This window comes from Nyctereutes procyonoides, unplaced genomic scaffold, assembly GCF_905146905.1.
Source record: "Nyctereutes procyonoides isolate TBG_1078 unplaced genomic scaffold, NYPRO_anot_genome, whole genome shotgun sequence".
In the NCBI taxonomy this organism is placed as follows: Eukaryota; Metazoa; Chordata; class Mammalia; order Carnivora; family Canidae; genus Nyctereutes; species Nyctereutes procyonoides.
Window position 1 is genome coordinate 53,306,503 of NW_026575131.1, and position 13,509 is coordinate 53,320,011.

General features: G+C 39.9%; 1 protein-coding gene across 1 annotated transcript; it reads left to right on the plus strand.

The window, feature by feature from the left end:
* Window positions 1-318: 318 nt before the first annotated feature.
* Window positions 319-1,183, plus strand: LOC129522232 (methyl-CpG-binding domain protein 3-like 2B). The gene is made up of 2 exons (XM_055344359.1): window positions 319-390; window positions 605-1,183. The coding sequence occupies exons 1-2, from the start codon at window positions 319-321 to the stop codon at window positions 1,181-1,183; spliced, it is 651 nt and encodes a 216-aa protein (XP_055200334.1).
* The last annotated feature ends 12,326 nt before the right edge of the window (window positions 1,184-13,509 follow it).

Below are 13,509 nucleotides of genomic sequence, written 5' to 3' on the forward strand. Positions count from 1 at the left end.
TGAAAGAGAGTGAGTGTCTCAGGGTTGGGAGGGACATGATCTCACTGAAGATGAGGTATGAGAGCTAGGATAACCAAGGGTAGTGTGTCCTAAAGCATAGTAGAGAGATACTAAAACTTTGAAGTCTTGGGATACAAAGAAACCTGTGATTATGTGTCCAAATGATGGTGGGCCAGGGGGTAGCAGCATGTGTGTGGTTGACATTGACTAGGGTGGGTAGAGGGAAACATCCTTCAGGGAAGATGGTGAGGGCAAAGGGTCCAGAGTTGGCACTGGGTAATGACCTCAAGCTTTCTGTCCTTGACTTATATCTGCTTGATGGCATCCCAGGAACTAGTTCTCAGTGTGTGGTGCCTACACCAGCAGCATCGCCTGGGAACCCTTCGAAATGTAGGTTCTTGGCCCCACCCCATACCTACTGGGCTTGAGGTCCAGGAATCTCGGTTTTAACAACGCTCTGGAAGATTGTGATGCAATCACAATCAAGATACATTTGTCCATGGAGAGAGGTTGAAAGATCCAAATACGTTGAGAACATTCTTTGTGGCTGGAGGTCCTCATCCCCAATTTTACTCAAATAACACATTTCATTTTGTTTTCAAAGGGCAAACTCAAAAGAAACATGATGCCTCAGACCTCAGAGAAGAAAAGACAAGTCCATTTAGCCAAGACCAAGAGGAGATGTCATGAAAGAGTTGCACTTCCTGTAAGGCTGACCAGTTGCATTTTAAAGAGGCCAGTCACAAGGATAACTTCTCATCCTGACAATGAGGTCAGGTACAATGAAAGGGAAAGGACTTTGGAGAAGCCCCAGCAAATCTGTGCATACAGGAGGCTGCAGGGACTCCAGGCCTGCAGCAGTGAAGGAGAAACTTTAAGTACTTTGGACTTCATAAATATCGCACAAATAATTTCACTGGGTAACGCGGCTGCGGGGTCTCCACTTAGCAGCTCTGAGCCCAGCATGGTACCATCTTCAGCTCGGGTGGGGATGATCCCAGGAGTGGATCTCTGTCTCCTTCCATCCATCTGCAGAGAGCCAGTAGTAACACCTGGAGATATCCGGAGACAGACGTGGAGAGTGAAAGATGCAAGAAAGAGATTGGCTGAAGCCTTGAGAGAAGACAGGCTCGCCAGGGAGGTGGAGAGAGCCAGAAGCCAAGAGGGACATTCTGACAACTAGAGGAAAAAGAGGAAAAGGTTGTGTGGAAGGATCGAATGAGGTGGCCCTTGAGGGGTGCTTCACAGCCCCCAGTTTCACTTCCTGTTGTGATGTCAATCCTGTTTCTTGCTCTAAAGCACTGTGCTTTGTTATATCAAACTTGTACTGCATTAAACCCTTTTGAGAGACAAAGGTGTGAAAGAGTGGTGGTTTTGTGGGTAAGAGATTGGATTTCATGTGATAAGGAAGAAGCCTTGGTAGCAGGCTCCCTGCCTTCTCCCTGAATGAAACTTGTCTATCTCACAGCATAGGACACATTGGAATTATTCAATAAACAATTCATTTTATCCATAAACAATTTATTCAGTAAACATTGTAATCAATCAAAATCATTGTAATCATTGTGAACAAATAATTGGTTGAATAAAGGTGTCATATTACAGAAATCAGAGGGGGAGACTGTCTCACAAGGGTCAGGAAGGAAAAGAAGTGATGTGGTTCTGGAAGGATCTGGCATTTTCTGGATTTCCTTAAACTTTTGGTAGAGTGATTTTAGCAGAGGTGAGGAAGGAAGCATGATTTCAGAGGGTCAGAGACTGAAAAACAGGTGGAGAGTGAGTGGAGGTGGAGAGCTATGCCTCGTGCCTCCTACAACAGGCATTGGAACTAACTTAGTGAAAGTTCCCTCCCCGCCTGGCTCAGTGGTTGAGTCTCTGCTTTTGGGTCAGGTCGTGACCCCCAGGGTCCTAGGATCGAATGTCCCACCAGGCTCCCTCTGCCTATGTCTCTACCTCTCTCTCCGTATCTCTCATTAATAAATAAATGAAATCTTAAAAAAAAAAAGATGCCATCTCACACCTGTTAGGATGGTTATTCTGCAAAAGTGAAAAGAGTACTGGTGAGGGTGTAGAGAAAAGAGAACCATTATACCCTGTTGGCAGGAATGTAACTAGGACAACCATATCATCCAGCAACCTCACTTCTCAGTATTTATCCAAAGGAAATAAAATCACTGTCTTGAAGTGACATCTGCACTTCTATGTTCACTACAGCATTATTACCAGTAGCTAAGGTATGCAAACAACACAAGTGTCCATTGACAGATAAAGAAAAGGTGATTATTATATAATCTATGTGTGTGGGTGTGTGTATACATATGTATGAATATTATTCACCCATGAGAAAGAAGTCCTGCTCTTTGCAACAACATGGCTAAAACTGGAGGATATTATACTAAGTGAAATAAACTGGACACAGACAAATATGGCACGATCTCACTTTTATATGGAATCTAAAGAAAAGTCAAATATACAACAACACAGAATACAATTGAATTTATTGGAGGCTGGGTTGTGGGGCGGGGAGGGGAAGATTTGATCAAAAGATACTATCTTTCAGTCATAAGATGAACAAATTGTGAAGACCTAATGTCCACCACGGTGATTATAGTTAATAATTATGAATTGTGTCATTAAAATTTGTTTAGAGGGATACCTGTGTGGCTCCATGGTTGAGTGTCTGCTTTTAGTTCAGTGCATGATCCTGGGGTCCTGGGATTGAGTCCCACATTGGGCTCCCTGTGGGGAGCCTGCTTCTCCCTCTGCCTGTGTCTCTGCCTCTCTTGCTGTGTCTCTCATGAATAAATAAATAAAATCTTTTAAAAAATGAAATTTGTTTAGAGAGTAGATCTCAAGTATTATCACCACACCAGAAAATGATAGCTAAGTGAGGTGATGGATATATTAATTAACTTTACTGGGATCATCTTTTCACTGTGTATGTATATCAAATTATGCTGTACACCTTAATTATATTCAATTTTATTTTTATTTATTTATTTTTTATTTTTTAAATAATAAATTTATTTTTTATTGGTGTTCAATTTGCCAACATACAGAATAACAGTGCTCATCCTGTCAAGTGCCCCCCTCAGTGCCCGTCACCCATTCACGCCCACCTCCCGCCCTCCTCCCCTTCACCACCCCTAGTTCGTTTCCCAGAGTTAGAAAAAAAAATTAATTTGTCAATCATACCTTAATAATGCCGGAAAAAATAAACCAGAAAATATGAAAAAAATATTTAACCTCTCAGCTGTAACTGATATCTGTGCATTGATTTTATTATTTTTTAAAATTTTATTTATTTATTCATGTGAGACACACAGAGAGAGGCAGAGACATAGGCAGAGAGAGAAGTAAGCTCCCTGTGGGGAGCCTGATATGGGACTTGATCCCAGGACCCCAGGATCATGACCTGAGCCAAAGGAAGATGCTCAACCACTGAACCACCCAGGTGCCCCAAGACAGTCTAGATTTAAGGATGCATGTGGGCTGAAAGAGATGAGATATTCCATGTAACCAAAAGAAACAAGAAGTGGTTATATGTATATCAAATAAAATAAATAAAATAAACTTTAAGTAAAAAACTGTCTCTAGAGAGACAGGAGGAAACTTCAGTATTCCACTTTCAGCAATGGATAGAACATCCAGAAAGAAAATAAAGAAATGGCTTATTTGAAAAACATAGATTAAATGGAACTTATAGATGTATACACACAGAACTTTCCACTTCATAGCAAAGAAATATATAAATTTATCTCAAGCACATGTGAAAAATTATTCAGGATACATAATATGTTAGGTCACAAAATAAGTCTTAATAAATTTAAGATGCTCAAAATCATTTCAAATATGTTTTCTGACTACAATGCTATAAAGCTAGAAATCAACAACAGTAAGAAAATGGGTGAATTTATGAATAGTAGCAATCTAAACAAAACACTCTTGAAAAACCACTGCATAAAAGAGGAAATTAAAAAGGAATTTAAAAATTATCTTGAGACAAATGAAAATGAAAACACACAGACAAAACTTGTGGGAGAAGTAAAAGCACTACTAAAAAGAAAGTTTATAGCAAAAAAATGCCTACATTTAGAAACAAGGAAGATCTAGGGTGCCTGGATGGCTCAGTCAGTTGAATGTCTGACTCTTGATTTTTGGCTCAGGTCATGATCTCATGGTTATGAAATTGAACCCTACATGGGGCTCCATGCTGGGTGTGGAGTCTGCTTAAGATTTTCTCTCTTTCTCTCCTTCTGCCCTTGCCCTTCCCTCTCTAAAATAAATAAAAAGATCTCAAACACTTTACATGTCAAGGGATTGGAAAAAGAAGAACAAATTAAACCCATAGTTTGCAGAAGGAAAGAAATAATAAAGATTTTAGCAGAGATAAATCAAATAGTGAATAGAAAGAATAGAAAAAAGTCAACAAAACAGATTAAAAAAAGATAAATATAGTCAACAAATCTTTAGGTAGAGTAAGAAATAAAGAGAAGATTCAATAAAATCATAAATTTAAGAAGAGACATATGGATGCACAGAAATAACAAGGATTGCAAGAGACTATTATAAACAAGTATACACCAACACATTGGATAACTTGGAAGAAAAGGGAAAATTTGTAGAAACATACATTCTATTGACACTGAATCAAGGAGAATAGAAAGCCTGAACAAATTAGCAACAAAAAAGGAGACTGAATCAGTATCTTAAAACCCACTAACAAAGAAAAACATAGGACCAGATGGCTCCATGAGTGAATTCTACCAAATATTCAAAGAAGAAATTATGCTGATTCTTCTTAAGCCATTCTAAAAAACATAAGAGAGAAGACTTCCAAACTCATGAGTGAAACATCACTGTGATACCGAAGCCAAGTAAAACATCACAAGAAAACTACAAGCCTATATCCCTGATGAAGATTGATGCAAATATCATTAATACGCAAAACAAAGAATTATACATCATGACCAAGTGGGATTTATCTCTGGGATGCAAGTATGTTTCAACATATGCAAATCAATCAATGTGATAAATCATGAACAAAATGAAAGAGGAAAAAAGCTATGATCATCTCAATAGAGGCAGAAAAAACAGGCAAAATTCTACATCCATTTATGATAAAAATTCTCAACAAAACAGGTAGAGAAGAAATATGCCTCAACTCAACAAAAAGCCACATATGTCACAACAAAACACTTAATAATAAACTTAGCCAAAGAGATGAAAGGCTTGTAAACTGAAATTATGAAATATTGATGAGAGAAATTAGAGAAGACACAGATGAATAGAAATATGTCTCATGTTCATGGATGAGAAGAATTTATAGAATTAAAATGTCCACAACTACCCAAAGTAATCCTCAGATTCAGTGAAATCCTTATAAAGAAATTCCAATGATATTCTTTACAGAAGTAGAGATAACAATCCTAAAATTTATATGGAGCCACAAAAACTCCAGAGTAGCTTTAACATCATCCGCAGCAACTTCTTACTAGATAGGTCTCCTGAGGCTAGGAAAACAAAAGCGAAAATGAAGTGTTGGGACTTCATCAAGATAAAAAGCTTCTGCACAGCAAAGGAAAAAAAATCAACAAAACTAAAAGAGGCAACCTTTGGAATGGGAGAAGATATTTGCAAATCACATGTCTGAAAAAGGGTTAGTGTCCAAAATCTATAAAGAACTTATCAAACTCAACACCCCAAAAATAATCCAGTTAAGAAATGGGCAAAGGACATGCACAGACATTTTCCCACAGAAGACAGACAGATGGCTAACAGATATGTGAGAGGATGCTCAATATCATTCTTCATGAGGGAAATACAAATCAAAACTACAATGAGATACCTTACAGGAGATACCTGTCAGCATAGCCAAAATTAACAACACAGAAAACAAATGATGTTGAGGAGAATGTGGAGAAAGGGGAACCCTCTTATGCTCTTGGTGGGAATGTAAATTAGTGCAGCCACTCTGGAAAACAGTATGGAGGTTCCTCAAAAAGTTAAAAATAGGGCTACCCTACAAGCCAAAGGAATCTTGAGCAAGAATAACAAAGCTGATATCATCATACTTCCTGATTTCAAAATACTTTACAAAACTACAGTAATCAAAAGAGTGTGATACTGGCATATAAACAGATATACAGACCCACTGAAACAGATTAGAGAACCCGGAAATACATCCACACATTTACTGTCAACTGATCTTCCATAAGAGTGTCAAGAACAGACAATGAGGAAGGGATACTCTCTTTAACAAATGGTGCTGGCAAAACTGGATATCCACCTGTAGAACAATGAAATTGTACCCTTATCTTCCATTATACACAAAATGAACTCAAAAATGGATTAAAGAATTAAATGTAAGGCCTGAAAACATAGAACTCCTAGAAGAAAACAGGAAAAAACTTTATTAGCAATGGTCTGGGCAATAACTTTTTGGCCAAAGCCTAGGTAAAAAGAGCAATAATAAACAAGTGGAATTTCATCCAACTAAAAAGCTTCTCCACAGCAAAAACAACAAAACAAAAACAACATAGTGAAAAGGCAGTTTACAGAATGGGAGCAAATATCCACTGAGCATATACCTGGCAAGGAGTTAATATTCGTGATACATATAGAGAACCCATACATCTCAAAAAACTCTAAACCAATTTTTAAAAATGAGCAAAGGATCTGAACATAGTGCTCTAAAGAAGATGTACAAATGGCCAACAGGGATTTGAAAAGATGCTTGACGTTGCTGATCATCAGGTCAGCGACTCAGTGCAAATCAAAAACACAATGAAACTAATTATGTACTATATGTTGGGTAATTGAATTAAAATTTAAAAACCCACAATGACATATCCTCTCACATCTGCTAGAATGACTCTTCAAAAAGTCAAAAGATAAAAGATACTGGTAAAAATGTGCAGGAAAAGGAATACTTATACATTGTTAATGGAAGTATAAGATGGTATAGCCATTATAGGCAACAGCATGGAGATTCCTCAAAAAATTAGAAATAAAGCGTGCCAGAGTGGGTTAGTTGGTTAAGTGTCCAACCCTTGGTTTTGGCTCAGGTCATGATCTCAAGATCCTAAGATTGAGCCCTGTGTCGAGCTTTGTGCTTAGAGGGAGTCTGCTTAAGATTCTCTCCCTCTGTCTACCTAACCTTTCTAAATCTTAAAAAAATTAAATAAATCTTCAAAAAATTAAAAATAGAACTACCATATGATCCCAAGGAAATGATACTACTATCATGAAGAGATATCTGTACTGCATTCATTGCATCATTCTTCACAATACCAAAGATAAGGACAAAAACTTAATGTCCATCAATAAATAAAAAGATAAAGAAAATGTGGCATATATGTACAATGTTATTCAGCTTTTAAAATAAGGAAACCCTGCCACTTACGGCAGCATGGATGAACCTGGAGGACATTATGATAAGTGAAATAAGCCAGACACAGAAAGATCAATACTGCATTATCTCATTTATATCTGGAATAAAAAATGTCAAACTCATAGAAGCAGAGATTAGATGGTGATTGTCAGGAGCTGTAAGGAGCAGGGAATGGGGACATGCTTGTCAAAGTGTATATGTTTTCAGTTATGTAAGATGAATAAGTCATGGGAATCTAATGGACAACATGGTGAATATAGTTAAGAGAATCGTATACTTGAAATTTGCTGAGAGTACAAATTAAAAGTTCACACCAAGAAAAAAAATGGTAACTAGGTAGGTGATAAATATGATCATGAGCTTGATTGTTGGAATGTTATAATGCATATGTACATCAAGGTAGAGTTCAACAGTAAAACCAATTGAGACGGGGATTTTCTTTCTTTTTTTGGAAAGTTTTGACTACGCATTCAATTTTCTAATTGATAGAGGACTATTCAGGGCTCTAATTTTTCTTTAGTGAATATTTATAGTTTGTGCTTTACAACAGCAAATTTCACCTAAGTTGTGTATAAAATGGATGGGCAGAGAGGTGCCTGGGTGGCTTGGTAGGTTGGACGTCTGACTCTTGATTTTGGCTCAGGTCATGATCTTGGGGTTGTGGGATCGAGCCCTTTGTCAGGCTCCATGCTCAGTGTGGAGTCTGTTTGGGACTCTCTCTCCTCTCCCTTTGCCCCTCCCTCTCCCACTCACACAAACACACTGTCTCAAAATAAATTTAAAAAATATTGGCAGAAGATTGTTCGTAGTACTTGTTTTCTTTATAATGTGCTATTGGATTTTGTTTGCCACTATTTTGATGATTTTTCATATGTATATATTCATAAGAGATAGTGGTCTGTAGTTTACTGTAGTTCTTTTCTGGCTTTGATATTGGATATTGGCCTCATAGAATGATTTAAGAGACATTTTCCTCCTGCCATATTTTGGAAAAGTTTGAGAAGTGTTGATATTAAATCTTTAATTTGTCAATGACAGGGGATCCCTGGGTGGCTCAGCAGTTTAGTGCCTGTCTTTGGCCCAGGGCATGATCCTGGAGTCCCGGGATCGAGTCCCACATCAGGCTCCATGGAGCCTGCTTCTCCCTCTGCCTGTGTCTCTGCCTCTCTCTCTCTCTCTTTCTCTCATGAATAAATAAATAAATAAAATCTTTTAAAAAATTTGCCAAAGATATACCTTGTGCTGGACTTTGCATTGTTGGGAGATTTTTGATTACTGATTTAACCCCTTTACTTTTAAGTAGGTGTGTTCAAATCTTCTACTTTTCTTCTGGAGGCAGTTTTGAAACTCTTTCTTGAAATTTTCCCATCTCATGTAGATTGTGTGCTTTGTAGGCATTTATTTGGTCAGAATATTCTCTAATAATCTTTTGTGTTTCTTGTAAGGTTGGTAATAATGTCCCCATTTTCATTTATGATTTTTGTTATTTGCATCTGACCTTTTATTTTCTTCGTAGATTTAGCTAAAGGATTGTCAATTTTATTGATTTTGGGATGCCTGGGTGGCTCAGTGGTTGAGCATTTGCCTTTGGCTCAGGTCATGATCTCCGGGTCCTGGGATTGAGTCCCACATCAGGATCTTCGCAGGAGCCTGCATCTCCCTCTGCTTCTTTCTCTCTGTGTCTCTCATGAAAAAATAAAGTCTTAAAATTTTTTTTTTTGTCGATCTTTTCCAAGAACTGACTTTTACCTCCACTGATTCTCTGTATTGTTTACCATTCTCTCTCATCTACCTTGAATTTAATCTTTGTTATCTGTTTCCCATGTCTAACTTTGGTTTCAGTTTGCTCTTTTTCCAGTATCATAAAATGGGAGATCATTGTACTGATTTGAGATCTGTCCTCTTCCTGAATATAAGCATTTATAGCATTACATTTCCCTCTGTGCATGGCTTTTTCTTTCTGCTCCTCAGATGAGATAATTTCCAATTGTTCTAATTTCAAGTTCACAGGTCCTTTTTCCTGCCTGCTCAAACGTGCTGCCAAATCCATCTCGTGAATTTTCATCAGTTTGGCTTTTGTACTTACAACTCCACAATTTTCATTTGGTATGTGAGTTTTAATAATTTCTGTGTTTAATTGGTACTCCTTACTTGTTCACATCTTTCTGATTTCTTTTCCTATCTGTGGTTTCCTTTGACTCAGCATTCTTTTTTCTAAAAAGATATTTATTTATTTAAAGATTTTATTTATTTATTTATTTCTCTCTCTCTCTCTCTCTCTCTCATACACACACACACACACACACACACACACACAGCAGAGACACAGGCAGAGGGAGAAGTAGGCTCCATGCAGGGAACCCAATGTGGGACTCGATCCTAGGACTACGGGATCATGCCCTGGGCCAAAGGCAGGCGCTAAACCGCTGAGCCACCCAGGCTGCCCTTCTCTTTATTTATTCATGAGAGACACACAGGGAGAGGCAGAGACACAGGCAGAGGGAGAAGCAGGCTTCCTGTGGGGAGCCCGATGCAGGACTCAATCCCAGGACCCTGGGATCACAACCTGAGTCAAAGGCTCAACCATTGAGCCACTCAGGTGCCCCTCATTTAGCATTCTTAAGACCCTTGAAGTGGCAACACCAAGATGGTAAAATAGAGACCCCCTTGGTTCCCCCACAAAGATCAATAGTCAGACACCTATCCATAAACAAAAGCAGCTACGAGAGAGCTCAGATGTCCACGTAAGAAACGTCAGCAACACCATGGGGAAAACCCCTTGAGAATAAGTGCACAAAAAGGGGAGGAAAGACATCTTAATTTTGCTTGCATCATCCTGTCTTCCAATTGGGCACTGCTCAGTGCCACTGGGGAGCTACCTAGAAAGAATTTCCCTCACTGGAAAAGGGAGAGCCGTGTGAGCAACCAGTTTCTCTGGGCTTTTGGGGTACCACACAAGGGTCCTACTTCTGTTTCACTTCAGTCAGACATAGCAAACCTTAGATGTATAGAGAAGGCTAGAAAAAAAAGAACAGAGGATCAGTAACAGTCACACAGCAAGAGCCACACTGGTTCCAAGTGAACTGCTGTGCAGAGGACCCCAGCAGCTCTCCCCGCTGAAGAGACAAACGGCCAGCATGGTATCCGAAAACCCAAAGATATTCACATTCTTGGATGCCATCAGAATACCTCCCATATTCTCCTCTATGTACCCGCTGGAGGATGGGATGCATGTTGGCAGACAACTCAGGCCTCTGAAGCTGCCTGTGTATGTGACACCTGGCTGATACCTGCAGCTGACCCTTTTCCATGCAAGTGCTTGGGGCTAGCTCCTCCAGCGGTGCATTTGAATGCTGCTGGCTTGACTCTTGTCACAGGCCTCTACTGCCATTTGCATGCCCATGGTGATATCCTGTAGTCACAGAAGTGCATGCCAATAGCCAGACCCCCACAGCTGCTTGTGGCCCCAGTTCAGTCCTATCTCTAGTCATTAACTTGCACCACTGGGCTCACCTGCAACTAGTGCCTCAAGCTGTATAACTGTTTACCCCCAGGTTGACTAATACCACCTGAATTTACTGCTATATACCAGTAGGGATGTTGCAGGAGAGCAGGTAGACAGCCAGGACCTCCTTAGCTACTTGTAAGCTCACCTTTGTCTCTGTCTCTTGTCGCTATCTATATCCTTATGCTTATCTGCAACTAGTCCTTCCATTTATTTATGTACATGCCCCCAGCCCCACTTTGTTTTTATACCTCCAGTGCCATGTATCTACCCATGGAAAGGCCCTACAGCCTCAAGAGTGTAGGCTGACAGCCAGAACCCCCACAGATACTGGTGCACCTGTAGCTGGCTCAGCCCTCCACCACTTCATGTGTGTCTTCAACCACCCCTGGGCATTACACAGACCCTTGCAACTAGATCTTGCAGCTGAGTGCATACATGCCAGTGGCTCTGCCCCACAACTACTCCTTGCCCTGGGCCCTAACTGAGGTCCCCAACAGCCCTTAGAGTCACCTTGAACCCCCTGAAGTACTTGCCAAGGACCACACAGTTATTGATACTATGGATCCCAGCAGCCTGAGCTGATGAGACATCATGTGCCTGCCCCTGTGTTCCGAGCTCCTGATCCAGAGCCAACACACACCCCTGTACTTGAACGTCTTCCCTTATTGAAGTTGGTCTATCAAGTCTAGAAGAGGTTATCGTTCCTTCAAATGTGCAGACACCTATACAAGTCTCCAGGAAGCCTTTCATTCTTCAAAAAGAATCAGGGAAACATGGCCCCCGCAAAGGGACACAGTAAATTTCTAATAACTGATCCCCCAAAAGTGGAGATACCTGAGATTCCCTTTAAAGAATTCACAGTAATTGTTTTAAAGATACTCAGAGAGCTAGAAGAAAGCACAATTGAATGAAATCAGGAAAACAGTACAAGGCTCAACAAAGAGAAACCATAAAGAGCCAAACAGAAATTTTGGATCTGGAGAAACAGTGACCAAAGAATTTTAGTGATTGTCAACAGCAGACTGCATAAAGCAGAATCACTGAACTTGATGTCGGATCACTCGAAATATTCAATCAGAGGAGTAAGAGGAAAAAAGGATGTATAATTCAGGAAGCCTTCAGGACTTAATGGACACCATTAAAAAAAGAAACAATCGGGACACCTGGGTGGCTCAGTGGTGGACTGTCTGCCTTCAGCTCAGGGCGTGATCCTGCAGTCCCAGGATTGAGTCCCACATCAGGCTCCCTGCACGGAGCCTGCTTCTCCCTCTGCCTATGTCTCTGCCTCTCTCTCTCTGTGTGTCTCTCATGAATAAATAAATAAAAATCTATATAAAAAGAGAAACAATCTACTGATCACTAGAGTCTCAGAGGAAGAAAGGGGCAGAAAGAGTATTTTAAGAAATAAATGGCCACGTGTCAGCATCATGGCAGCATAAGACACCCTTGCTTTTTCTGCCCTCCCTGGACCCCTCCCACCACCACCAACACAAATCCAGCATCCATTCATGAACAAAAGTACCTTGTAGGAGTTGTGGGTTCCAGCACTATGTCAGGAGACCTGGGAGGACTCTTACCCACCTTTGCATCGGGTAACGGCAGACATACTGTGGCCCCAGCTGAGGGTCCTGCTGAGTTTCTTGAACCTAGTGCAGCTTCTTTTAGCCATAGTTGAGGAGCCCTTAGAAAACACTGACTTAGACAATCACCCATGTATGAGAGAGCCTTTACCCAAACACTTGGTCTAGTATCTTGCAAGATAGAGAGAAGGCACACAAATATAATAATTCTGCCACAAGAAGGAACAAGAAGCATGGAGCTGGTATAACCACAGATCTGAGAAAGAAAGGCTCAGAATCTCTAGCTGGGTTGACAGAAGAAGGTATTTCTCCCTGAAGGCACTTAGTAAAAATTAGAACAGGCAACCACACTTCACATGCAAAGACAGCAAGGAAAAACTTCAAAGAATACGAAAACAAGGAAACATGACTCCACCAAAGCATAAGAATAATATTAATAATATTCCAGTAACCAAACACAAAAATAGATCTAGTATTTACTTGAGAAAGAATTCAAAATAGCAACTCAAGATAGTATCAATGAGATATAAGAAAACAGAAAGACAATTTGGTGAAATCAGAAAAACAATGTCAACCCAAGTTTTACAAAGAGATAGGAATCATAAAAAGAGGGCACGTGGGTGGCTTAGTTGGTTAAGTGACTGCCTTCAACTCAGGTCATGATACCAGGGTCCTTGGATTGAGTCCCACATTGGGCTCCCCACTCAGCAGGGAGTCTGCTTCTCCCTCTGCCCCTCCCTCCTGCTTGTGATCTCTCTCTCAAATAAATAAATAAAGTCTTTTTAAAAAGGGGAAATCATAAAAAAGAACCAAATAGATATTCTGGAGCTTAAGAATTCAATGAATGGGATGAAAAATGTGTTAAAGATTATCAACAGCAGAATGGTCCAAGCAGAAGAAAGAATCTATAAGACACATGACAGGAACTTTGAAATTATCCAGTCAAAGTAGAACAAAGAGAAAGGAGTGAAAAAGAGTGAAGAAAGCCAACATGATTTATTGGATACCATCAAAAGAACCAATTTGTG